This window comes from Myotis myotis, unplaced genomic scaffold (assembly GCF_014108235.1).
Source record: "Myotis myotis isolate mMyoMyo1 unplaced genomic scaffold, mMyoMyo1.p scaffold_m19_p_14, whole genome shotgun sequence".
In the NCBI taxonomy this organism is placed as follows: domain Eukaryota; kingdom Metazoa; phylum Chordata; class Mammalia; order Chiroptera; family Vespertilionidae; genus Myotis; species Myotis myotis.
Window position 1 is genome coordinate 13,454,742 of NW_023416318.1, and position 27,889 is coordinate 13,482,630.

The 27,889-nt window shown below is 39.6% G+C and overlaps 1 protein-coding gene across 4 annotated transcripts; it reads left to right on the plus strand.

Moving 5' to 3' along the window:
- Positions 1 to 4,007: 4,007 nt before the first annotated feature.
- CUNH2orf42 (chromosome unknown C2orf42 homolog) lies at positions 4,008 to 27,889 on the plus strand. 4 transcript variants are annotated; one of them, XM_036334234.1, is made up of 11 exons: positions 6,256 to 8,064; positions 9,039 to 9,287; positions 10,125 to 10,960; positions 12,947 to 13,057; positions 15,217 to 15,321; positions 17,138 to 17,242; positions 20,040 to 20,147; positions 21,883 to 21,983; positions 23,402 to 23,564; positions 25,918 to 26,079; positions 27,236 to 27,368. In XM_036334234.1, exons 3-10 carry the CDS (start codon positions 10,138 to 10,140, stop codon positions 26,040 to 26,042), a joined length of 1,641 nt encoding a protein of 546 aa, XP_036190127.1. In that variant the 5' UTR covers positions 6,256 to 8,064; positions 9,039 to 9,287; positions 10,125 to 10,137; the 3' UTR covers positions 26,043 to 26,079; positions 27,236 to 27,368. The 4 variants fall into 4 exon arrangements, with proteins under 4 accessions (XP_036190126.1, XP_036190127.1, XP_036190128.1 ...); XM_036334233.1 differs by lacking the exons at positions 6,256 to 8,064; positions 25,918 to 26,079 and adding an exon at positions 4,008 to 4,083 and having other exon boundaries at positions 27,236 to 27,889; XM_036334231.1 differs by lacking the exon at positions 25,918 to 26,079 and having other exon boundaries at positions 6,259 to 8,064; positions 27,236 to 27,889.

The following is a 27,889-nucleotide window of genomic DNA, read 5'->3' on the forward strand; positions in this document are numbered from 1 at the left end:
CAAGAAATTAGAACAGTGATAATAGAAAATTTCAGAACAAATTAAAATAGGAATAAATTCACTGACAATATTAAAAGACTCTCCTCTCCTCTCTCTTTCTCTCTCTTTCTCTCCAGTCCACTGACTCTCTCATCATTGGTGTTTCTATCGCTCTCTCCCTCTCCCTTCTCTGAAATCAATAAAAATATATTAAAAATGAATGAACGAATAAATAAATAAATACTTGAGTTTTATAAAGACAGAAAACAATTTGTGATGGTCAGTATTCAAAAAGATAATGATTGAGAATTTTCCAGAATTGTTGAAAGGTAGGAATTCTCAGATTCAAGATGCACATTGAATTCCAAAAAGGATAAAGTGAAATCCATATTCACATACATAGTCAAATGACAAATTATCAAAAACAGAGATCTTAGCCCTAGCCAGTTTGGCTCAGTGGATAGAGCATCGGTCTGCAGACTGAAGGGTCCCAGGTTCAATTCTGGTCAAGGGCACATGCCAGCATTGTGAGCTTGACCCCCAGTGGAGGGTGTGCAGGAGGCAGTCGATCAATGATTCTCTCTCATCATTAATGTTTCCATCTCTCCCTCTCCCTTCCTCTCTGAAATCAATAAAAATATATTTTTAAAAAACAGAGATCTTAAAAGCAGCAGAGGGAGGGAAAAAAGAATACTAGAATGATATGACAATTAGATTGACATCAAATATGTCAACAGCAAGTTGATAACCAGAATTCAGAGGGATAATATCTTCAATGTGTTGAAAGAAAAAAACCAACCTAAAACAACCATACAACAAGAGGATGAAACCCTATATAATAAAGGGTAATATGCAAATAGACTGAACAGCAGAACAACCAATCAAAGCATAATATGCTAATGATATGCTAAGGATGCTCAACTGCTTGCACTGACATGCACTGACCACCAAGGGGCAGTCAACTGGTCAACCAGTTGCTATGACGTGCACTGACCACCAGGGCGCAAATGCTCTAACCGGTAGGTTAGCTTGCTGCTGGGGTCTGGCAGATCAGGACCGAGTGAGATGGGCTGGACATGCCCTGGGCCCCTCCCATGGACCTTCCCCAGCCCAATCGATCGTGTACTGGTGGGGTCCCTCAGCCTGGCCTGCGCCCTCTCGCAATCTGGGACCTCTCTGGGGATATCGGAGAACTGGTTTCAGCCCAATCCCGCAGGCAACTCCCCTTGGGAGGGCACCAGAGGCAGGGCTCACGGCTGGTGAGCACTGCTGCGGCAGTGCAAGCCTCTCCCAAAGGGGACTGATTGGGCACAAGACCATGGCAGGCACAGTGGGCCTGGAATGAGCGGGAGCTGCAGGTGGCATTGGACTGCGGGTTTTGGCCCTATCCCTGCAAGCCACCCAGAGGGACCCCACCTGTGCACAAATTTGTGTACCAGGCCTCTAGTAAAAAAATAAAGCCAAGAGAATTTACCAATGATTAATCAAATACTAAATAAACTTTTAAAGCATATATTTCAGGAACCTCGCAGGGTGGCTCAGTTGGTTGGAGTGTCATCCCATACACCAAAAGGTTGTGGGTTTGATCCCTGATCAGGGTGCATACAGGAGGCAACTGATTGATGGTTCTCTGATTGATGGTTCTCTCTCACATCAGTGTTTCTCATTCTCTCCCTCCCTTCTTTCTAAAAAAAAAAAAAAAAAAATCAACCTATGAATGCATGAATACTAATAAATGGAACAAAAAAATCAATGTTTCTCTATTTCTAAAATCAATTTTTAAATTCAATAACAAAAATTTGTAGAAATTCCAAAACACATGTATAAGCTTATGAGCCAAAGAAGACCACAGTAAAAATGTTTAAATATTTAAAACTGTTAATGAATGAAAATAATACATATCAAAATTTTTGGTAAAATGGCACTTTGAAAATAATGCATAACCTTAATGCTAATAGAAAAGAAGGGATAAAATTAATGAGCTATGTTTCCTGCTTAGGAAGTTAGAAAAAGAATAATAAGGAAAGAAATAATGAAATGGGAGCAAATATTAATGTAATTGAAAACAAATATATAATAAACTAGCTCAAACAAGCCAAAAAGTTTGTTCTTTTGAAAAGATTAATAAAATATATAACATCATGATGAAACTGATCAGGAAAAAGAAAGCACACGTAAAATTAGGAACAAAAAGAGGGTTTTCACTATAGATACAGCCAAGATTTAAAAAGAAGTTGGAAATTTAAATGCATATTACTAAATGAAAGAAGCCAATCTGAAAGACTACATACTCTATAATACCAATAATATAACCTTCTGGAAATGGTAAAATTATGGATACAGTAAAAGTACCAATGGTTTCAGGGGGTTAGGAGGAAGTGAGGAATGAATAGGCAGAGTACAGAGGACTTTTTTTTTTTAATATATTTTATTGATTTTTTACAGAGAGGAAGGGAGAGGGATAGAGAGCTAGAAACATCAATGAGAGACATCGACCAGCTGCCTCCTGCACACTCCCTACTGGGATGTGCTCGCAACCAAGGTACATGCCCTTGACCGGAATCGAACCTGGGACCTTTCAGTCCGCAGGCCAACGCTCTATCCACTGAGCCAAAACAGTTAGTGCAGTACAGAGGACTTTTAAGGCAGTGAAACTATTCTGTATACTACAATGGTCAATACCTGTTATTTACATTTGTCAAAACCTATAGAATATACACCACCAAGAGTGAACCCTAGTGTAAATTATGGATTTTAGGTGTTAATGATGTTTCAATGTAAGTTCACCGATTGTTAACAAATTTACCACTGCAGTGCAGGATGTCAATAGTGTGTAGGGACAGGGAGTGAGTAGATGGGCACTGTCTGTACTTTCTGTTCAATTTTATTTTATTACTTTTTTCATCTCCATTTATTCCCCCCATACCCTCTTCTACCTCCCTCCCTCCCACCCTGCTCAATTTTTTTTTAAAATATATTTTATTGATTTTTTACAGAGAGGAAGGGAGAGGGATAGAAAGTCAGAAACATCGATGAGAGAGACACATCGACCAGCTGCCTCCTGCACACCCCACACTGGGGATATGCCTGCAACCAAGGTACATACCCTTGACCGGAATCGAACCTGGGACCTTTCAGTCCGGAATCGAACCTGGGCCGACGCTCTATCCACTGAGCCAAACCGGTTACGGCCACCCTGCTCAATTTTTATGTGAACCTACAACTGCTCTAAAAAAGTTTATTAATTTAAACAAAGAAGAAAAAAATGTTAATACCAGTACCAATATGCTTATACTTGAAAATGTAAACAAAATAAATTATTTCCTAGCGTGGGGGAATAACTAAAAAAATATGATCTCAAGAAGAAAATGTGCCTTTCTCCCTTTACCTCCTGGAAAGGGCCATTTTCCCAGGCAACCTGCCCACAGCGCCAGCACTAGAAAGTAGCCAGACCAAGGCCAAAGTTTCAGGAAATCAACACACACTGGCCTCACCCTTAACACACTGCACTCAGGATTTATCTTCACTCACGAACAAAAAGCATTTATACTTATTCTTTGTGACCCCAAGGACCAGAACTAGGACGTAGGAAGCCGATTTCAAACTCATGATAAGGGGAAAACGTTAAAATAATATGTCAGACTATAGTTAAGGGAGAGAAAAAAGATAGCTTACTATAAACACAGAAGTGATAGAACGCATTAATTTGTTGAACAAGACCTCCTTTGATAAAACGGTAAGACGCAACCGATATCTGCTAATAACGTAGAAAATCTAAGGCGATTTTTTTCCATCATTACCAATGGAACTCTACTCAGAAACAGGACTCTCCAGACCAGCCCTAGAGCTGACAGTGCCTTTCGAACTCGGAGGGTCGGCCAGAAACACTGCAGGCCCAGTGAAGAATCTCAGGAAACTACGGCGTATTCTGCAGCAATTCTCAGCAGCCGGCAGGAGGAGGAAACTTCAACTCCCATCAGACAATGCGAACCGAGGCGGGCGGGCACTCACCGCGCATGCGCGGCTCTGACCAATAACGACTGTCGTTACAGCGAACAGTTTGGCCGCGTTTGTAAAAGACCGCGGCAGGCGAAGAGAGAGGAGGTGAGGGCGGTCATCAGCTGGGGGCCTTGGGGCCGCGAGGTGGGGGGTGGGGGCACAGGGCAGGTAAGGGGGCCGCGTGGACAGAAGGCGGGGGCGGCGGTGGAACGGGTGTAGAGCCCAGAATCCCAACGGAGAGCGTGTCCAAGGAGCAGGGCGCGAGCCCGGTGTTGCTTCTGCTTGGGCCGACTTAGAACCGGAAGTGAGCCCTCGCGGGGGGAGGATGCCGGGAAACTGGCTCTGGGTGGTCCCGTAGGGGGCGGGCTGGGTCCCGGAATCCAGGAGGGAGGTAGAGTCTAGGCCGCCCCTTTCCCAGACACGACTCTGCGTTTCTCCCTGGGCCTTTCTGCGGCCTTCCACGCCGCGAGGGCTCATAGAAGCCCCTCGGACCCTGAGTCGGAGTTCTGGCTTCTGGGCCTGCCCCTTCCTCTCATTTGTGTTTTTTCAAGGAATCCACCAGATTCCAGAATCACGTTAGGCTATGATGGCTGACTGTGAGACCTTCATCACAGCGTTACTGTCTCCGAGTCAGTGTCTTCCTCTCTCAAGATGAGTGCGTTAGTACCTGCTTCACAGGATTATGGTGTTGATGAAAGAAACATCCACATCTGGAAGGATTTGTATGGGTTTATTGGAGCCAGTTTCCAGGAAGCAGAACCTCAACGGGTTGAGAAAATGCTCCGGAGAAGGGCAGTTTCGCACTTTATTTTATTATACATGAACGTCAAAGGGGAAGATGTAAGGGATACATGAAATTCATTGTTGATAGATTAGCGAGGTGGAAGAAAGCAAAGTTGGGAAATCTCTGGGATTGGATAAATAGACAACCTACTACTTTTACACACGTTTGTACCGGATAGTTAACAGTTAACATGATAATTGTAACGAGAGGCTCTGGGGTCTCCTGCTCTGGTGGGAGAATTATGCCCCGAGGGGTTTTGTGAAAAGGAAATTGCCCTGACATTTTAAAAGTATGTTATTGGTAGATGCAAAAAAAACAAAAACAAAAAAACACACAAAAACTCACAATATGCTCAGTTAAGGTAAAGATTGACCTTTTGTCAAGGAAGATACTGGCCCTAGCTGGTTTGGCTCAATGGATAGAGCATCCTCCTGGGGACTGAAGGGTCCAGGGTTTGATCCCCGTCAAGGGCACATGCTTGGGTTGTGGGTTCGATCCCCAGTAGGGGGCGTGCAAGAGGCAGCCGATCAGTGATTCTCATCATTGATGTCTCTCTGTCCCTCTCCCTTCCTCTCTGAAATCAATAAAAATATATATATATATATTTTTTTTTTTTAAAGGAAGATATTGGCCTAGGACATGATTACAGCCATGACTCACTTTTAGTTAGGAATTTCAAATTTCAGACCATCCTTTGTGGTTACTGTAGGTGTCTGAGTTTGTAAGGCCTGCGGCCTCCCCTGAGCCTGTCAGCTTTAGTGTGTGGCTCCTTTTTCATCCACAGTGGTGAGAAATACATGAGTAAAATGCATGGGAAGGGCTACTTGTATTTAGTAAACATTAGTAAGTTTTATGTTTTACTCACGGTGATCATTAGTTCTGTTCACTTAGTGTGCTTCACAAACATTAAATAGCATCCACCAAGAGGGATAGCTCTACAGCCAAATAGTAATTGAATGGCAACCCGCCTTCTAGGGAGCATTTATGGGTTAGCACTGCTCCCTTTACACCCGCTTGCTGAGACGCCCCTTTATAGGCAGGATTCAAAATGCAGGTTCTTTACAAGCTGTGTTCACTTGTTTGTATATGCTTTCAATATAGAATGTGCGCCCTAACCGGTTTGGCTCAGTGGATAGAGCATCAGCCTGCAGACTGAAGGGTCCCAGGTTCGATTCACGTCAAGGGCATGTACCTTTGTTGCGGGCACATCCCCAGTGGGGGGTGTGCAGGAGGCAGCTGATCGATGTTTCTAACTCTCTATTCTCTCTCCCTTCTCTGTAAAAAATCAATAAAATATTAAAAAAAAAAAAAAAGAATCTGAGCCCTAACCGGTTTGGCTCAGTGAATAGAGTGTCGGCCTGCGGACTCAAGGGTCCCACAGGTTCGATTCTGGCCAAGGGCATGTACCTTGCTTGCAGGCACATCCCCAGTAGGGAGTGTGCAGGAGGCAGCTGATCGATGTTTCTCTCTCATCGTTGTTTCTGACTCTCTATCCCTCTCCTTTCCTCTCTGTAAAAAATCAATAAAATATATTTAAAAATAAAAGAATCTGTAATAAGTGATACTAGTACATGTTTAAAATCCAAATATTAGAAAATGGTGAGATGTAACTCTCCCTTCTGTTACCGGAGAGGGGGCCTGGTCCTGAGCGTGTCTGCCAAGGCCAGCCAGTAGTGTGTATTCTTGACTTTGCGTAGGAAAGATTTCATAGGACGAGTCCCGGGGACAGTGAAACAAGGAAGGGCTTAGCATAGAAGAAGTAGCAGGAGAGTCTAGCTTGGGCCGCCTTAGCTCACTGGGAAGTCAGAGAAAAGGGGTCTTGGAGACAGGTTCAGGGGGTTAGCCCGGGCAAGCTGAGCTGTTGCTGCCCATTGCTCCCTTGGTTGCAAAACTTGTGGGGTCCCTTAGAGTTTAGGAGATGCACACCTGCGGGGGAAGCACAGGGGGAAGGGAATAGCACAGGCAAACTGATTACCTTCATCGCCTTAGCTAACAGCTCCATCACATCACATAATTGCCATTTCTTTTTTTGTGATGAGGACATTTAAGATCTCAGCAACTTTCAAGTATATAATACAGTCTTATTAACTAATCACCATGATATATATTAGATCTCCAGAACTTAATCATAACTGGAAGTTTTTACCCTTTGACCGATATTTCTCAATTTTTCCCACTCCTCAGCCCCTGGAAACCACCATTCCATTCTCTCTTTCTATGAGTTCGACATTTTTAGATTTTATATAGAAGTGATATACAGTATTTATCCTTCTCTGTCCACATTGTCTTAATTTGCTTTGTAGTAAGTTTTGAAATCAGGAAGTGTGAGTCCTACTTTATTCTTTCTCAAGATTATTCCGGCTCTTCCAGATCCCTTGTATTTTCATATGAATTTTAGGATCATCTTGTTAATTTCTGGGGGCAAGTGGGAGTATATGTGATTTTGACAGGGATTACATGGTATCTGTAGATCAATTTGGGGAGTAGTGTCATCTTAACAATATTAAGTCTTCTGGTCCATGAACCTGGGATGTTTTTCCATTTTTTTTAGGTCTTTAATTTCCTTCAATGGTGTTTTGTAGTTTTTAGTGTACAAGTCTCGCACTGCTTTTGTTGCTCATTTTGTTTTCATCTTTGGACTTTGTTTATAGTAATTTTTGACATGCAGAAAATTTTCATTTTTATGTAATCAAATATCAGTTTTAGTTTTAAAATGGATAAAATATTTGGGGTTTTCTTAAATAAAGTATTTGAATAGATTTCCCCCCAATGAGATAGACACATGGTTAAATGAGCATGTGAAACATTAGTGAGATGCCACTTCAACATACTATAATCAAATGGCTATGAGAAGACAGTAACATGTATTGATTGGCCAGGAAGTGGAGAAACAGGAACTCTAATATGTTGCCTGTGTAAATGTAAAATGATACAGCCAGTTTGGCAGTTTCTTACAACATTAAACAGAAACTTATCATATGATCCAGCAATTCCACTTCTAGGTATCTACCCAAGAGAAATGAAGTCATTTGTCTTCACAAAGACTTGCATGTTTATTTTCTCAGCAGCAGTGTTCATAATTGTAAAAAATTGGAAACAATCCAAATATCTGTCAGCTGGTGAATGGATAAACAAAATGATATATCTATACCATGGACTACTATTCAGCAATATAAAGGAATGAAGTATGGATGCATGCTACAATGTGGTGGAATCTTGAAAACATTATATTTAGTGAAAGAAGCCAGACTTTAAAAAGCCACATATTCTATGATTCCTTCTAAATGAAATGTTTAAAAAAGGTAAATCTATAGAGACAGCAGATTAGTGATTTCCTGGGGGTGGGAATCATTACTGCAAACAGCACAAGGGATCTTTTCGGGGAGTGTTCTAAGACTGGATTGTAGTGAAGGGTGTCCAATCTATAAATTTCATAAATATCACTGAATTCTACACTTAAATGGGTGAACTTTATGGTATGTAAAATATACCTCAATAAAGAGGTATTTTTGCCCTAGCTGGTTTGGCTCAGTGGATAGAGCTTCAGACTAAAGGGTTCTGGCTTTGATTCCAGTCAAAGGCACATGCCCTGGTTGTGGGCTTGATCCCCAGTGTCAGGCTGGCCATGGGCAGTTGGGGGGCTGAGGAGACTGGGCACCGCCATCTTGTGGCTGTGGGCGCCACCATCTTTGAGGGCGTGACAGTCAATTGGCATATTCCTGCCTTGTTGGCTGTGGGCGCTGCCATCTTTGAGGGCAGGGCCGTCAATTAGGATATTCCCTCCTTATTGGCTGTGGGTGCCGCCATCATTGCAATGGTGTGAGGGTCAATTAGCATATTCCCTCTTTATTAGATAAGATACCAATGCCATAACTACTATCCATTTCAAATTAAAATTCTCATTGGTAAATGCATATAGTGATAATTTAGATTAAAAGCTATTTCCTTTCTTATTTGTGCCAAAAGAAAGTGATGAAAATTTGTAGAAAACCTTCTACCTGATACAGTTGATCTGTTTATTTACTGACTTTCCAAAGACATTTGTTCCTGGGATGTGTGAGTTCTTAATTAGATTTGGTCTAGGTGTTCTTGACAACTCCCTGTGTAGTGCCATTCACACTCTTTTCTTGCAGTTGGAAGTACAAAGCAATCATTTCTATAACAATTTCTGTCAAATATTTTTCAAATATTTGTGAAAGACTTAGATTCCCATTCTGAAGGAAAAAATCATTCTGTCTTTGCATAACTTTAGTATTTTTTCTTGTTTTATTTATAGACTGCCAAGATCTCCACATAAGGCAGAGGGAATCTTTGTGAAACACCGGGCTGGAGGATGCCGAATGTCTGCATTGTTATACTCTGGAGTTCAAACTTCAGAAGACTTTGGGTTAAGCAGTAACATTTACTCTGTAAATGATTATGTCTTCGCTTGTCCTCTATGACTATCACAAACTAATGAAACACCTTTTTAGGTCTTTTGAATTTAGGTCACACTGTTTTCCGGATGCTCTGGCAGCTGAAACAGGTAAGATTGGACTGGGCGTTGTGTGGAACAGTGGAAGGGAAAGAACTAACCTTTTCCATTCTCCAGTCCTTGCTTAAGTTAAATATCTGTGCATGTACAGATTAGGTTAACTAATCTAGGTTGTTTTATAAAACAGGATTGAACCTAAAGAAATGCTTTAATTATTACATTTGGTTTTTAAAACTATATAGAGATCTCCACTTTTATTTCGTTTGAGGGTTTATTTATTTTAAATATATTTTTATTTCAGAGAGGAGTGAAGAGGGAGAGAGAGATAGAAACATCAATGATGAGAGAGAGTCATTGATCGGCTGCCTCCTGCATGCCCCCTACTGGGATCAAACCTGCAACCCACCCCTGTGCCCTGGACTGGAATCGAACCCAGAACTTTTCAGTCCGCAGGCCAGTGCTCTATCCACTCGGCCAAACCGGCTAGGGCTGTTTGAGGGTTTAAATTGATGTTGTGTTTGAGGGTACAATTTGAAAATAGTGGATAGCTTCTTTTTTTAGTAAGAGAACATTTACTTGGTAAATCACAGATGTAGAAGAAGTAATTCCTAGAAGAAATGAGCGTAGGAAGCAAGTTATAGAGGTAAAGGATGGGCCCTTGGAGCTTGAGAGTGAGGAGGCTAATGGTAACCTGTCTGGGGCAGGGAGGAAGTGGGGGAAAGGAAAGGGGGAGGGTAGAGGGAAAGAAAAAGGCCCTGGTGTATTCCAAGGAAGGAGAGCACCTGGTAGCTTCTTTATGTTTCACTTTCTGTATTAAATATCATAAGTGATTTTAACTCTGTGTGTGTGTATGTATACTCATGCTGATGGGCTTATTGCTTTTTCTAGGGGCCTATGAAAAATGGAACCAAACTCTCTGAGGACTAAAGTCCCATCTTTCTTATCTGATTTGGGGAAGGCCACATTGAGGGGAATAAGAAAGTGTCCCCGATGCGGCACATACAATGGAACCCGGGGACTGAGCTGTAAAAACAAGACATGTGGAACCATATTCCGCTATGGTGCACGGAAGCAGCCGAGTGTTGAAGCTGTCAAAATCATAACAGGCTCTGACCTGCAGGTCTACTCAGTGCGGCAAAGAGACCGGGGCCCCGACTACAGATGCTTTGTAGAGCTAGGTGTTTCAGAGACGACAATCCAAACGGTAGATGGGACGATCATCACTCAGCTGAGCTCTGGACGATGTTATGTCCCCTCCTGCCTGAAAGCCGCCACCCAGGGTGTTGTGGAAAACCAGTGCCAGCACATCAAGTTGGCAATAAACTGTCAGGCAGAGGCCACCCCTCTGACTCTAAAGAGCTCCGTCCTGAATGCAATGCAGGCCTCCTCAGAAACCAAGCAAACCATCTGGCAGTTGGCCACAGAGCCCACGGGTCCGCTCGTACAGAGAATTACTAAAAACATTTTGGTGGTGAAATGCAAGGCGAGCCAGAAGCATAGTTTGGGGTACTTGCATACGTCCTTTGTGCAGAAAATCAGTGCCAAAAGCTTGCCTGAACGCCGTTTCTTCTGTTCCTGCCAGACTCTGAAGTCGCACAAGTCGAATGCCTCCAAGGATGAGGCAGCACAGAGATGCATTCATTTCTTTGCTTGCATCTGTGCCTTTGCCAGTGATGAGACATTGGCTCAGGAATTCTCAGACTTCCTAAATTTTGATTCCAGCGGTAGGTGGTATGGTGACACACTCTGTTTTTCTGAAATGACAATGAAAGTGTTCCACTAATGGCATTTGGAGATTGTCCTAGCGACCTTCAGAAGCAGTTGCTAGATAATTCAAATGAAAAGCATTCCTTCTTTTAATCCCAGTCATCACTTGCATAAAGGTTGTTTGGTTGGTTGAAATTAATGATCAAGGGACTTGAACATTTTCATTGAGACAATGAATCTAGTAAAATCAGCTTTGCTTTGATTTTTTTTACTCTTCCACAGATACCCTATTTAATAAAAACATAGAACAAAAAAATCCCTTTTATTTTGGCTTGTTTGCTTTTTTAATGTCTTTGAAGATGGAGAAAACAAGTACCTGGTTTAAAAGAAAACCTTTAAAGTTTCTAAATCAAGTCTTTTGTTGTTGTTAACATATTTTTATTGATTATTTTTTTAAGAGAGGAAGTGAGAGAGAGAAACATTAATGGGAGAAGATACATCTATTGGTTGCCTCCTATGCTCCCTGACTAGGGATCAAACCAGCTACCTTCCTGTGCATGGGACGACCCTCCAACCAACTGAACCACCCCGGCCAGCGCTCTTCTTTTTTTTTTTTTTTTTAATATATTTTATTGATTTTTTTATAGAGAGGAAGGGAGAGGGATAGAGAGTTAGAAACATCGATGAGAGAGGAACATCAATCAGCTGCCTCCTGCACACCCCCAACTGGGGATGTGCCCGCAACCAAGGTACATGCCCTTGACTGGAATCGAACCTGGGACCCTTCAGTCCACAGAGAGACGCTCTATCCATTGAGCCAAACCAGTTAGGGCTCTTTTCATTTCTTAATAATCTTTAGTTGGTAGCAGCTCCCAACTTTTTAGGTTTATATTTCTCTGTAAAGCCTCCAATCAAGTTAATGTTCTATGAATAAAATCATGTTTTGGGCTGCCCTTTAAAAGAACTTGTTTTTTATCGCAGGTCCACAATCTGTTTTTTAAATATATCGGGGTGACATTGGTTAATAACATTGTATAAGTTTCAAATATACAATTTTATAATACATCATCTGTATTTTGCATTGTGTGCTCACCACCCTTAGAGTTGTCTCCCAAATATAGGGTGTTCACCCAAAATGTATACACCTTTAATGGCTGTTAGCTCAATTGATGTTTATTTCTTTTCAGATTTAACCTATTGGAATTAATAATTATTCAAAGTGTATACATTTTTTGGGACACCCTGTATTTGACTCCATTTACCCTCTTCATCCCCCTCTTACCCCTTTACCTTCTGTTAACCTTCAAACTGTTGTCTGTGTCTATGAATTTGTTTTTGTTTGTTTGTTGCTTTTTTATATTCCACATATGAGTGAAATCATATGCTTTTTGTCCTTTTCCATCTTACTTATTTTGTTAACACGATATTCTCAAGATCCGTCCATGTTGTTACAAATGTCAGTACTTTAATCGTTCTTATGGCTGAGTAGTATTCCGTTGTACATATGTACTGTATCATCTTTATCCAATCATCCATTGAAGGACACTTATGTTGTTTCATGTCTTGGCTACCATGAATAATGCTGCAATGAACATATGGGTACATATATCTTTATGAATAACTGTTTTTAAATTATTTGGGTAGGTACCCAGAAGAAGGCTTGATGGGTCAGATGGTAGCTCTATTAATTTCTTGAGGAATCTATATACTGTTTTCCACTGTGACTGTGTCAGTTTTCATTCTCACCAGCAGTGTATGAGGGTTCCTTTTTCTCCACATGCTCTCCAATACTTGTTATTTCTTGTCTTATTGATAACAGCCATTCGAACAGGTGTGAGGTGACATGTCATCATTTTGATTTGCACTTCAAAGGAACTTTTTTAATGTAGGCAATCACTCCATTGTTTGGGGATTTGGATTTTTATAAGTTAATTTTTCTCTAAGTAGAGACCCATACTTCCTCCTGGGTAGTATTAATAATTCAGAAATATGTTATATTTTAGGTCTTAAAGAGATTATTGTGCCCCAGTTGGACTGCCATTCAGAATCCACAGTATCAGCTTGTGAGTCTACTCCATCGAAGGCAAAGAAGAGGAAAAAGGATGAAGTATCTGGTAAGAAGCTATTTGGTTTGTTTATAGGATGGTTTTATCTTTAGAGATTGTTTTATGTGTTTCACTGGATTTCAGCAATGATAAGAATCAGTTTTTATGTGTTTCTTTTCCTGAAAAAATTATACCGTCCAGTGATAATTCTTTGTCCAGTCAAGCTAAGAGTTGGTTTTACTGATTAAATAAAAGATCAAACCAAACTCAGCTCTTATTATTGAATATGTTTGTTCATCCCTTAAACATTCAGACTAGTCTTAAACCTTAAACTGCCTTTGGACAGTGTTATAAGGTTTTCATCCATAGAATGTTTTTAAAAACTTGTGACAATAATTCATTATCTTTTCTACATTAACATAGGAATATAGTTTGTTACTTGCAAATAACAAGTAATAATACCACTGTCAGTTAAGGACCCTTACAAATCAATATGAAACTGCTGAAGTACCCTAGTAGATAAGTGTCAAAAGACATAGACTTTAAATAAAGAGAAAAATTTACCTGGTCCACAAATGTGGACAAAACTCCAAATGTGAACAGAGAAATGCAAAAATTTTAGAAATACAAAAGTTAAAATAAGATACTTTTTGCTACCAAATTAACTAAGATTTTTAAAATTATGAGACCACAGGTAAAAGAGGTGAAGTTCAGGCTCTCTGGCATGGCTAGTGCAGTGTAAATTGCCATGATTATCTGTTAAGAACCTGAAAAATACTACTACTCATAGGGATAATTGCTAAAGGTGGGTCAGGTGATTATGCACAGGAGTTTTAGTGCTGGGAAGTTGGAGAAAGGTAGAGAAACAAAGTGACATGATCACTTTCATGCTGTAAGGTAATTCTGGCAGCAGTGTGTAGCAGAGATTGTTGTTAAATATTTACTTATTGGTCTTTCCCAGGAAATCTTGAAATTCAAACAGTAAAGTTCTTTCCCTTTGATGCATAGCCCACTTCTAAATAATCATTTTTAAGGAAATAATCCTTGGTACAGGAAAAGCATTTTATCGAGAAATGTTCATTTTATCGTTATCTATATATATAAAAGCCTAAGTGACCTTTAGGAACGGGGTGACCGCTGGTTGCTATGACACCCACTGACCACCAGGGGGCAGACGCTCAACGCAGGAGCTTCCCCCTGGTGGTCAGTGTGCTCCCACAGCCAACCTCCCGCATCTGGCTAAACTCCTACGGTCCCTCCCTTCCGGCTGGCCTTGTCGAGACTGTGCGAGACTGCCCCGATCGGCCCGATTGCCGGCCAGGCCGAGGGACCCCACCCATGCAGGCCTCTAGTTTATAATATTAAAAAATTAGAAACAATTAAGCCCAATACTGGGGATCGTTAAACTAACCATGATAAAACCACTTGCTAGAATATCAGGCAACCACTAAAAATGATTACATAGAATTTGGAGACATTTTTAGGTCACTCAGGTAGCCAGACAAAGTACAGAATGCTCAAACTTGACTTTCAGATAAACAATGAAAAAATTTTTAATATAATTATCTCCCATGCAAAATTGGGGCATACTTATGTTAAAAATTCATTTATTTGAATTTTTTTTAAAAAAAATATTTTATTGATTTTTTTTACAGAGAGGAAGGGAGAGAGATAGAGAGTTAGAAACATCTATGAGAGAGAAACATCAATCAGCTGGCTCATGCACACTCACTACTGGGGATGTGCCCACAACCAAGGTATATGCCCTTGACCGGAATCGAACCTGGGACCCTTGAGTCTGCAGGCTGACGCTCTATCCACTGAGCCAAACCGGTTAGGGCTATTTGAAATTTTATTTATTTATTTTTTGGCTAAATCTAGCAGTCCTGGTAAAATCACAGCTACATAAAATCACAAAAACCAGCAAAATAATCTATTCATAGGGAAAAGAAAGGAAGATAGTTCACCAGAAAATCAATAGTAATTGTCTAAGAGGTAGAAACAATGGGTGAAATTTTTTTCTCTTTCACTTCTGGTTTTCCCCACTTTCCTAGATTTTCAGAAATTTAAAATATTATATATAAAGGCTAATCCTAAGTTAGAAATTATCAAAGCTAACTTAGAAATTATTGAAGACTTTTTATGTTTTACACTCTTTAGAAATGAATATAGAATCTATTTATATTCTATAGGCATGTTATTAAACACTGTAATGATTTATGGTTTAGGTGCACAGACGAACAGTTCACTGTTGCCTCAGGATGCACTGAGCAGTAATCTAAGGAAAAGTGGCCTGAAAAAGCCTGTGGTTGCTTCTTCATTAAAAAGGCAGGGTAAGTTTCCCTGTCCCAGAATAAGCTAAAAAGGTGGGAAAGCATCCGAAAGAAGGTAAAAGCAATAAATCCAAAGAAACATTGCATGGTGTCCCCAAAGGAATGTTAAGATAAACACTAGTAGGCACTAAGACTGAAGTCTGTCCTGTCCCACGGGTCTCAAATCTTGCTCAAAACCAAATTGTAGTCCAGCCAGTGCTGCTCAATGGTTAAGCATCGAACTATGAACCAAGATACAGATTGATTGTTGGTCAGGGCACATGCCTGGGTTGGGGGCTTCATCCCTAATAAGGGGCGTGCAGGAGGCAGCCAGTCATTGATTCTTTCTCATCATTGATGTTTCTGTCTCTCTCTCCCTCTCTGAAATCAATAAAAATAAATGAAAAAACAACAACAAATTGTATTGTTTAAGTAACAAATCCAACAAAAATTACTGACATGTTTTGGTAGAGGTATTTTGTAAGATTTTTCCCTCTTGCTTATTAGCCACATACACTTAGTATGGAGATTTAAAGTAGTTGTTGTTGGTTTTTTGTTTTTTTTTTTATGTTTATTGATTTCGGAGAGGAAGGGAGAGGGAGAGAGAGAGATAGAAACATCAATAATAAGAGAGAATCATTGATCGGCTGCCTCCTGCACGCCTCCTACTGGGGACTGAGCCCTCAACCTAGGCATTTGCCCCTGACCGGAATCAAACCTGGGGCCCTTCAGTCAGCAGGCTGATGCTCTATCCACTGAGCCAAACCAGCTAGGGCAGCCAAAGTTGAAAAAGAAACATGTTTATAGTTATTCAGTGATAAATATTTATTGAAAAAAAAATAATATAGTCTGTTCTCTACAGTTAGTGAAGTTTGAAAACATACCTAAAAACAATAGCATAGCTATTGTTCTGAATTTATGAAGACAGAATAACTAAATTTGAACATAACACATATTTATATATACACATATATATCTTTTCTAATGAGAATAATTAAGCACAGCTATTTGGGGAATCAACCGTTTATAAACTTCTACTTACACATTTTATAAAAATAGTTTAGTTCAATTTTGGTAGTATTTTTTGAATACTTGCTAAGATATTGTTGGCCATGTAATATGACTGGGTGATTAAAAACTAGATAACATCCCTGCCCTCATACTCTGATTTTGAAGACCAATACATAAAGATAATATAAGACCAATAATTAAGAACTTACACATCCCAGGAACAAATGTCTTTGGAAGGTCAGTAAATAAACAGATCAACTGTATGAGGTAGAAGGTTTTCTACAAATTTTCATCACTTCCTTTTGGCACAAAGAAGAAAGGAAATAGCTTTTAATCTAAATTATCACTATATGCATTTACCAGTGAGAATTTTAATTTCAAATGGATAGTAGTTATGGCATTGGTATATCTCTATAAAAGAAGCTATACTTTAGAAATGTGAAGACATTTCAGGAGAAGAAATAGAATAGAATAGAATATTTCTGTGCATATGGACATGTTAATCAGAAAAAGGACTAATTTATAGATCTCTAAAAGCCATTATACAAGGCCATTCTTCACTTTGCAGTTTAGTGTTGAAAGGCTGCAAACTTTCTGTGGTTACTAATCTTGACCCTATTAGTATCTCAGAGCTTTTCATTTCTTTTTTCCTAAATGGATTCTTTGGGGGGAAAAAATCTAGAATCTTCTATTTTAATTTCTTTGAATTTCAGCTTCTTGTTCTTTTTTTATCTGTGCAAACACTTTAACTTTTTCAAACTTCAATTAACTGTTTCTTTTGTAAGAAAAAATAAGTTACTAAGACATTGTTTTTTGTTTTTACCAGCCTGCAGTCAGCTGTTAGATGAGGCACAAGTGACCTTATCCTTCCAAGACTGGCTGGCCAGTGTCACAGAACGCATCCATCAAACCATGCACTATCAATTTGATGGTAAGTATTGGTCACCCAGCTGGGGCTGTTGCTGAAACTAGGATCAATTAAAGTAATTGTGCTAGAGTTCTCTGTTGTCTTTTTGTTTGTTTTGTTTTTTAAATATTTTTATTGATTTTAGAGAGAGGAAGGGAGAAGATATAGATAGAAAAATCAGTGATGAGAGAGAATCATTGATCAGCTGCCCCCTGCATGCCCCCTACTGGGGATCAAGCCTGCAACTGGGGCACATGCCCTAATCGGGAATCAAATCTTGACCTCATAGTTCAAGGGTCAACACTCAACCACTGAGCCACACTGGCTGGACTAGAGTTCCCTGTGTTGTTGTTTTTTGTTTGTTTGTTTGTTTGTTTTAATATATTTTTATTGATTTCAGAGAGAAAGGGAGAGGGAGAGAGAAATGTCAATGATGAGAGAGAATCATTGATCAACTGCCTCCTGCATGCCCCTTTCTTGGGATTGAGCCTGCAACCTGGGAATATGCCCTTGTCTGGAATCGAACCTGGGACCCTTCAGTCTGCAGGCCAATGCTCTATCCACTGAGCCAAACTGGCTAGGGTGAGTTCTCTGTTCTGATAGAAAAAATAACTGGGCTTGACTCCCAAATACACTGGGCCACAAAAAGTAGAAATCTAAGTGAAAGAAGGAAATACTTACATAATTTAAATGCAGTATCAGCAAAATGAATTTAGAAATGGAAGAGGAAAACAGCAAATAATAAGTAAAGGTGGATAGCTTTGATCTTGGGGGTATGATCTTTGATGGTGTTAGCTTGACCTTTGTTCCAAAAAGGCATCTGAACTGTCCTTAAGAGTCTTTCTGGCCCTAGCTGGTTTGGCTCAATGGATAAAGCATTGGCCTGTGGACTGAGGGTCCTGGGTTCAATTCCAGTCAAGGGTACATGCCTGGGTTGTGGGCTCGATCCCCAGTAGGGGGCGTGCAGGAGGCAGCTGATCAATGATTCTCTCTCATCATTGATGTTTCTATCTCTCCCTCTCCCTTCCTCTCTGAAATCAATAAACATATATTTTTTTAAAAAAGAGTCTTTCTGTAAGAGATATTCTTTAAGTTGTTTGTTTATCCACGTGGTTCTGGATGTTTTCCCTCTGCTGGGGCTAGGTAGCCCCTTGGACACAGTTTTTTAAGAAAGACTCAGAACTCTTTCAACCCCTCCTTTGAACACTCTATTGACTTTTGTTGACCTAGTGTCTTGTAAGCTTCTTTAAAGGTTTGTTAAGTATTTTCAAACATTTTTCCTGCCTTTAGATCATATTCAGAGAGCAAGACTGGTGTTTATTGGATAAATAGTCTCCTAATTTTGTGGTCTCTGGCATTCCGGGTCCTGAACATCTGAGAGAGGGCATGTAGTTACTCTGTTTAGACATGAATGCACATACAAGTGCTTGGAGAGAGCAGGAGTAAATCAAGTTTGCCTTCTCATCTCAGCCTCATTGTTCTCATCTCTTCTTATTTCATATACCTTTCAAGGAAAAGTTTGTGTTGTGGTGGTGGTTACAAAATTGGGGATTTGAAAAGTTATCCTTGGTGGTATTGATGACAAGGATCTGCTATATTTTTTTATGATTTCAAGGGATCAACAGTAGGGAAGGTGACAATGCTTGACTCATAAAGGCCAACCAAAGCCTTATTTTTGCCATTTTATAAAGAAATCTCTTTATAAAGTGAAATTTTTAATTATTACTGTCCTTCAATTCCATTTCTTCCACCTCTCTCTACACATCAGAAGGTCACTAAGTTTTTTTTTCCTTTGTTGCACTTTATATGAGTTTCTTCTTTTTTTTAACTTTTTTTTTTTAAATAATTTTTATTGCTTGAAGTATTACAAAGAGTATTACATATGTCTCCTTTTTCCCCCCCTTGACATTCCCCTGGCCCCTACCCCCTAGTGTCTTGTGTCCACCGGTTTATTTTTTAACTTTGAAATAGTTTTATTGGCTCATAAAGCCTGTGCATGTAAAAAAATATCCCAACACTATGTAGTATTTAAATCACAATTACATTTTTTTACCAATCAAAACTACCCAGAATATACATTAAAAAAAAAAAATCCTACAGAACTGCCTGGCCAGTGTGGCTCAGTGGTTGAGTGTCGACCCTGAACCAAAAGGTCCCCTGTTATATTCCTAGTCAGGGCACATGCCTGGATTGCAGGCTCAATCTCCAGTAGGGGGTGTGCAGGAGGCAGCCAATTGATGTCTCTCATCGATGGTTTTATCTCTATCCTTCTCCCTTCCTTTCTCTCTAAAGTCAATAAAAACATAGTTATAAAAAAAATCCTACAGAACTGACCTCTGAAGTGACATTATGATTTAAATACTGTGACAACATAGATAATTCCTTATAACATTAATTCATTGACCAAAGCTGCCACATACTTTCATAAGCCTAGCCATTGCAGAGTGCAAATGAACACAGTTTCAACATTACACTTTTTTTTAAGTCTTTTTTTTTATATATATATATTTTATTGATTTTTTTTTACATATAGGGAGAGGGATAGAGTTAGAAACATCATGAGAGAGAAACATCGATCAGCTGCCTCCCACACACTCCCCAATGGGTATGTGCCCCCAACCAAGGTACATGCCCTTGACCGGAATCGAACCTGGGATCCTTGAGTCCACCGGCCGACGCTCTATCCACTGAGCCAAACCAGTTAGGGCTTAACATTACACTTTTAGTTGAAGTAACTGTGCCTCCAACTAGGAGCTCTCAAATTTCTGGCATAAAAATTTGATCTATTTGAACTGAATGAGTTTCTTCTTATTTCCTAAAGGCAAACCAGAGCCACTGGTGTTCCACATTCCTCAGTCTTTTTTTGATGCCCTACAACAGAGAATATCTATTGGAAGTACAAAAAAACGGCTTCCCAACTCCACCACAGGTACGGGATTTTTTCTTCAACAATAGCCACAGATGTCTTGTCCTTAGGGAATTATGTTTGAAAAAATCGTGTGGAGTTTTCAGGATTAGGACTTCTAGCTGCATGCTGAGAGCATGAAGCCTTAGCCAGTCAGCTCTTGGAATAATGATCACACTTTTCAGTGCAACCCCATATTTATTCCAGTGCAAGTTAATGGAACAATTCAGAAAGCGGCAGACTTGGTAAAAGAACAATGAAGTGCAATAAATGTGCCCACCAAGAAGTTTGATATTATCTAGATATGAATCAATTTCAACAAAAGCATTGCAGGCTCCGATCACTATTGGGCTGGCTTCTTGGAAGCATATTACAGTATGTATCAAAACTAAAACTTGCCCAGCCAGTGTGGCTCTATGGTTGAGCGTTGACCTATGAACCAGGTCATGGTTTGATACCCAGTCAGGGCACATCCTTAGGTTGCAGGCTCAATCCCCAGTAGGGGGTGTGCAGGAGGTAGCAGATCAATGATTCTCTTATCATTGATGTTTTTTTTTCTCTCTCCCTTTCCCTTCTTCTCGGAAATAAAAATATATATTTAAAAACACACACACACAAAAACACCTAAAACTTATTTTTTTGTGACTCCTAATTTTTGATGAAGATTTTAGAGTTATTCTTAGGCTTGGAACACTATCATTACATTATTCTGGTACTTATTTCTTGGTTTTACATAACATCTTTCTATTAGATATCTCAACATACTTATTGGGTAGCAAAAGGAAATAAGGGAGAGAAGGGAGGAAGAAAGAATTACTCAGTAATGACAGCTAGAAATCAATGCTATTTCTTCAACAAGTTGTTATTTGATGAGCCTGGCCAGTGTTGTTCAGTGGTTGTGTCGACCTATGAACCAAGAGGTCATGGTTTGATCCCTGGTCAGGGCACATGCCTGGGTTGTTAGGCTTGATCCCTAGTAGGGGGCATGCAGGAAGCAGCTAATCAATTATTTGCTCTCATCATTGATGTTTCTATCTCTCTCTTCCTCTCCCTTCCTCTCTGAAATCAGTAAAAATATATATTTTTTAAAATTGTTACTTGATGATTTAATAGGGACTGTGGGACTGTTTGAAGTTTAATTCTGTATTTGAATAATGCAAGCTGTGAATCACTGTTTAGAGCCATGAAAATCTTTGTCTTCACGCTTGTCTTCCTGACTTTTCAAGCAAGGTTGATTCTTTCTTCCATTTTAAACTTTAGGCCTAATACATTAATTTTAACTCATCCCTTAGCTAGTTTTGCAGACTTTCAGTGGAACCCCTTTATATTCCTGCAGGTAGGGCAATGGATTGGCAATCATGTGAGCAGGCTTAGACTCCATGTAATTAAAATTTTAAGGACTGTAATTTGACCTCTGATGATATATCTAAATCTGTAAGAGGTGTAAGAAATTGTTTTATAATGGAGTTCTGTGCATGTAGCTTTACCAAACAAAAAAACAAGTTTCTAAGGTAACAGAAATAAGTAGCATCTCAAAGAAGCATCAGAAACTTCATATAGCAGAAATTTTTATCACTTGGTTTGTCACATTTATGTCAAACCCTATTATATATTTGCCTCTAGAACTTCTTTTTGGAATTTGCTGAGATTCCATAAGGAAAGAATAATACTGCACTGAAATCTCTAGAAACTGGGTAACAATAGGGAAAGAGAATGCTATGTTTGGATAGGCTAATTTTGTTCCCTTTTTACATTGAAGCTTTTGTTCGAAAAGATGCCCTGCCACTGGGAACCTTTTCCAAGTATACCTGGCATATCACTAATATCCTGCAAGTTAAACAAATCTTAGATACCCCTGAGGTAAGAGTTTATTTCTACAATAGTGGGAGGGCAGAGAGGAGAAGAGAGGGAAGCAAGTTTGGGAAGTATGTTTATACCAATTCCTTGAGTTACAGACACCAAAGAGAATTCTGTTTTTCATATTAAGAAATTATTCAATGTAACATAGAAACCCACAACAGAAACCTGTTCATGTTGACCAATGTCATCCCAATAAATTTAATAAATAAAAGATTAAAAAAAGAGATTATTCAGAAATATTCATGGCTTTATAGTGCTGACTCTTAATTTTAATGGGTATTCCCTAGAGCTTGAAAAGGTATCTTAAATTGGAGTATTCTTTTTCTTTGCCTTTGGGATCAGAAAGCAGGAATGATTTTTCCTATATATTAAATAACTATCTATGGTGAGCCCTAAATTAACTAAAAAATTTGTAAATAATTTGAGATGCTACACTATTTGTGAAATTAATGGGCCTAGCACAATTAATTGCTCCTCCCCAAATTGCAATTTAGTTCTCATTAGAGAAATGACCCTCAGTTTGTGTTCTTTTTCACAAGGGAAAGATGAGATATTTTAAAACATTTTTGTCCAGCAGACTCTGAAAATTTGAGGGTTTTCCCTTCTTACAATAATGGAATATTATAGAAAATTCAGGATAATGTGATTTGATGTGTTAAGAGAAGCTTAATTTCAAGACATTGTTACGTTCAGAAGAAGAATAAATTGCTTGGTAGCTGTTATGTTCAGAAGAATAAAGGCCTATGTTAGCACTAAAGACATTTGAGGAACTTCCTTAAATGCAAGATATTGCAGAGGCAGCTTCTATCTTGGAATAAGTGGTGTTTAGGGAGGCAGTGTGCAACCCAAAGCAAAGTCAAGTGAGGGAAAAGAGCTAATGATCATTGAGCTTCTATCTGTTGGGCGTTATTTACCTGTATCACCTCATTCATGTATTTTGCAGATGAGAAACAGGCTATGAGATGCTCACCCTGCTGTTTAGTGGCAAAGACAAAATTCAGTTCAAGTTCTGTCTGGCTCAGTCCCAAGGATGGTGTGAAGCACACAGGATGGTGAGGTCAGCTGTAGGTGCTATCAATAGAGTTTTTAGGAGAATGTTCTAGCAGATAAGTAGGGGAAGGGAAAAAAAAACAAATTTAGAGCAAGTCTATGCTAGTAGTGGTCATGTAGACATGAAGATGTTGGGGTTCAAATTAAAGTTACAGAGAAAAAAGGAAAGCCAAGATATGAATGGTATAAGGAAAACAAAGGCAGATTTGTTGACAGAATTTAGTTGAAAATACAAGGGGAAGTTTTAATTAATTTGGATGTGCTTAATGAGGAACAGTGAATACATAAACAATCTATTCTCATCCAAATATTTGTCTATTTTGAAAGTTTTTCTTTCTCACCTTTCTTGGTATTGTCTCCATGTCCAGATGCCCTTGGAAATTACCCGAAGTTTTATCCAGAACCGGGATGGGACGTATGAGCTGTTTAAATGCCCTAAAGTGGAAGTAGAGAGCATAGCAGAAACCTACGGTCGTATAGAAAAACAACCAGTGCTACGACCCTTGGAACTAAAAACTTTTCTCAAAGTTGGTAAGTGATTGGTGGTTTCAATAGTGCATCTTCCTGTGAAAGTCAACTATGTGCAACACATTGTCCTAGATTTTGGATCTTGACCTTAAATAAAGAAGGCACATTTATTCATCTTGTAAAGGTAATCATGAGATAGGGTATTTTGATTCATTTGAGCCAGGGCTCTAAAAATAAAATTATAGAAGTAATAAGTATTCATTATAGAGAAATCATAGATTTTATAAAGAAGAAAAATAACCACCTGTAATCGCACCCACCAAAAACAGCAACCTTTCCAGACTCTTTTTTATACATGAAGAGTTTCCAGACTCTTTTCTGTACATGAAGAGTTTCTAAAACATGGGATCATACCTCTTTTCCCTTAAAAATACAGTGTTCCCCCAAAAATGTATACACACTTGGAATAATTATTAATTCCAATCAGCTAAATCTGAAAAGAAAGAAACATAGAGCTATCAGCTGTTAAAGTGTGTATACATTTTTGGGACACCCTGTATATATGTAGGAATATAGTCACAAGAATTTGACAAAATAATTCTAATGTCTAAATTTCTCCTAAAAGAATAAGTACACAATTAGGTAAATGAATGAGGCCTGCTTGATAGATAGTAATACTAAGGTAATTTAAATTATGGCTGGCATTCATTCATTCATTCTTCATTCAACAAGTCTTTATTAAGTGCCTACTATGAACCAGGCACTATGCTGTCTTGGGGTACAGTGATGAACAAAAGTGACATAGTTTACTGTCCTGGAAAAGATGATAGTCTAATCAGTGGAAAGAGAGGTGAGTATTAGATGGCTAGAAGTGTAGGCTCTGAAGTCCAAAACTGCCTGGAGTTAAAGTCAGGTCCACCTACTTACTAGTTGTGTAACTAAGCAGAAAGACTTCATCTATCCTTACCTCAGTTTATTCATCTGTAAATAGGAATCACAGAATCTGTCTCTTAGTGAGTTGCTGAGCATTAAATTAATGCATTGTAAATCACTTAAGATAATACCTGGCACAGTAGGTGCTCATTAAGTGCTACTTGTTATAGTTGTTATTATTAAATTACTAGAGGCCCGATGCATGAAATTCGTGCAAGAGTAGGCCTTCCTCCCCCGGCTGCTGGCACCGGCTTCCCTCTGGCACCCAGAACCTGGGCTTCCCTCTGGCCGCCAGCAGGCACCTGGGACCCGGGCTTCACTCGCAGCCCCAGCTTCGTCCGGAAGGACGTCCAGTCTAATTAGCATATTATGCTTTATTATTATAGATTATACAAATATGATAGTATTTGTATAGTACTATAAAAACATTTTTTAAAATATATTTTTATTGATTTCAGAAAGAGAGGAAGAGGAAGAGAGAAAGAGAGATAGAAGCATGAATGATGAGAGAGAATCATTGATTGGCTGTGGAGATCGAGCCCACAACCCAGGCATGTGCCCTTGACCGGAATCGAACCCGGGATCCTTCAGTCCACAGGTTGACGCTCTATCCACTGGGCCAAACCGGTTAGGGCTATAAAAAAAATTTTTTTAATATATTTTATTGATTTTTTACAGAGAGGAAGGGAGAGGGACAGAGAACCAGAAACATCGATCAGCTGCCTCCTGCACACCCCCCACTGGGTATGTGCCTGCAACCAAGGTACATGTCCCTGACCAGAATCGAACCTGGGACCCTTGAGTCCACAGGCCGACGCTCCATCCACTGAGCCAAACCGGTCAGGGCTATAAAAATGTTTTTATTTAATATAATACAAAAATAAATTATTTTATTAAAAATAGACAACGAGCCCTAACCGGTTTGGCTCAATGGATAGAGCGTCGGCCTGTGGACTCAAGGGTCCCAGGTTCAATTCTGGTCAAGGGCATGTACCTTGGTTGCGGGCACATACCCAGTAGGGAGTGTGCAGGAGGCAGCTGATCGATGTTTCTCTCTCATCGATGTTTCTAATTCTCTCTGTAAAAAATCAATAAAATATATTTTTAAAAAATAGACAAAGAGCTTGGCTAGTGTGGCTCAGTGGTTGAGCGTCAGCCTGTGAACCAGTTCGATTCCCGGTCAGGGCACATGCCCAGTTTGCGGGCTTGATCCCCGGTGTGGGGCGTGCAGGAGGCAGCTAATCAATGATTCTTTTTCATCATTGATGTTTCTGTCTTTCTCTCGCTGTCTCTCCCTTCCTCTCTGAAATCAATAAAAATATATATTTTTAAAAATAGACAAAGAGCCCATAATTATCACTAATCGACTATATGAATTTGAGCTAGTAGAGATGTTACTTATTTAATATAAAGTCTTACATAGCTTTAAAATGAATCATGTAATTAAGTCTTTTTTAAAAATATTTTTTTATTTTCTTTTAAGGTATCAACCTTAAAGTCAGATATTTCTCCAGCAAAATGGGTTTATTTGGAAACAGCAAAGTATTGCAGTTCAGGACCTGCAAACCATGTGCAAGTCCAGAGAACAAAACGGAGGTTCTTTTATAGAGGAAAGGGGTCTGTTTAAAGGAGATTGTTATAAACAGTGAGTTCATTGGAGAAAATGGGAAGTTCAAAGTGTAATGGCTATATATATATATATATATATTTTTTTTTTTAATGTATTTTAATGATTTTCTACAGAGAGGAAGGAAGAGGGATAGAGAGTTAGAAACATCGATCAGCTGCCTCCTGCACGCCCCCCACTGGGGATGTGCCCGCAGCCACGGTACATGCCCTTAACCGGAATTGAACCTGGGACCCTTGATTCTGCAGGCCGATGCTCTACCCACTGAGCCAAACCGGTTAGGGCTATATATATATTTTTAATTGATTTTCAGAGAGGAAGGGAGAGGGAGAGATAGAAACATCAGTGATGAGAGAGAATTATTGATCGGCTGCCTCCTGCAGGCCCCACATGTGTTGAGCCCACCTGGATATATGCCCTGACCGGGAATCCAACTGTGACCTCCTGGTTCATAGGTTGACTCTCAACCACTGAGCTACGCTGGTTGGGCTTTTTTAAAATTTGATTTTAGAGAGAGTAAGGGAGAGAGTTGCCTCTTGTACACACCCCAACCAGGAATTGAACTCACCACCTTTTGGTGTATGGGACAATGCTCCAACTAAACCACCCTGCCAGGACTATTTTTTACTAGTCTCCCTTTTAATCTCATCCAGCTGTCCTTTCCTCTCAGTCTGGGCTCGCCTTATGATTCTTTTGGCCCTTTTTCTTACGTCTCGGTCTTATTTTATTCAAGGATGCCACACAGTTCCCTGAAATTTTCCTTTGAATAGATACAGTAATTCCTCTTACTTTCCCTTGATTCTTGTTGTTTTCCTTGTTATTTTTTCTCATATAGCTTTTTTTAAAGCTAATTTTTCTTTTCCTTTTTTATTCCCGAACAGAGTGAGATCTGTCTAGACCAGCCGTGGGCAAACTACGGCCCGCGGGCTGGATCCGGCCCGTTTGAAATGAATAAAACTAAAAAAAAAAGACCGTACCCTTTTATATAATGATGTTTACTTTTAATTTATATTAGTTCACACAAACACTCCATCCATGCTTTTGTTCCGGCCCCCCGGTCCAGTTTAAGAACCCATTGTGGCCCTTGAGTCAAAAAGTTTGCCCACCCCTGGTAGAGTTAAAATTTGGAATTGTACTAATCAGTGTTCCTTTCTTGGTCTTTCTTTGTCTTCAGGCAACACTTCCCCAGATCAAAAGGAGCCAACCCCTTTCATCATTGAGTGGATCCCAGATATCCTTCCCCAGTCCAAGATTGGCGAGCTGCGGATCAAGTTTGAGTATGGTCACCACCGAAATGGGCATGTGGCAGAGTACCAAGACCAACGTCCCCCCCTGGACCAGCCCTTGGAACTGGCCCCTCTGACCACCATCACTTTCCCTTGAGGCAAAACAATGGAGTCTTTTGCTGCTGAATTTGCACGTCCCCATGCCTTGACAAGTTTAAATACCAGTTAGGTCCTTCGTGAACTGCTTTTAACTAAGATGGAATTTCTTAATACATCCAAGTGGATTCTATTGAAGAAAAACTCTGTAAATGGCCTTTTTGGTGCTGCTGTGTATAGTCCTCATTATAGATGGGGTGGTATTTCTGGCTAGTGTGTTTAAAGGAACAAAAAGAAAACTAGCTCATTTTCCTTCTTAAAGGATTCACCTTTATAGTTTGTCTCAACCTTTGAAGTAGTTAGCAACACTCCACCTTACACTAACAATGTTGAAACGTTAATAACATCCTGGTTCGGAAGAATGTTAGGGACCATTCTGGCAGAGCTCCCGCCATGCCCTTTTATTCTGTTACCAAATAAAGCACAGTGTCATTAGTTTTTCTAAA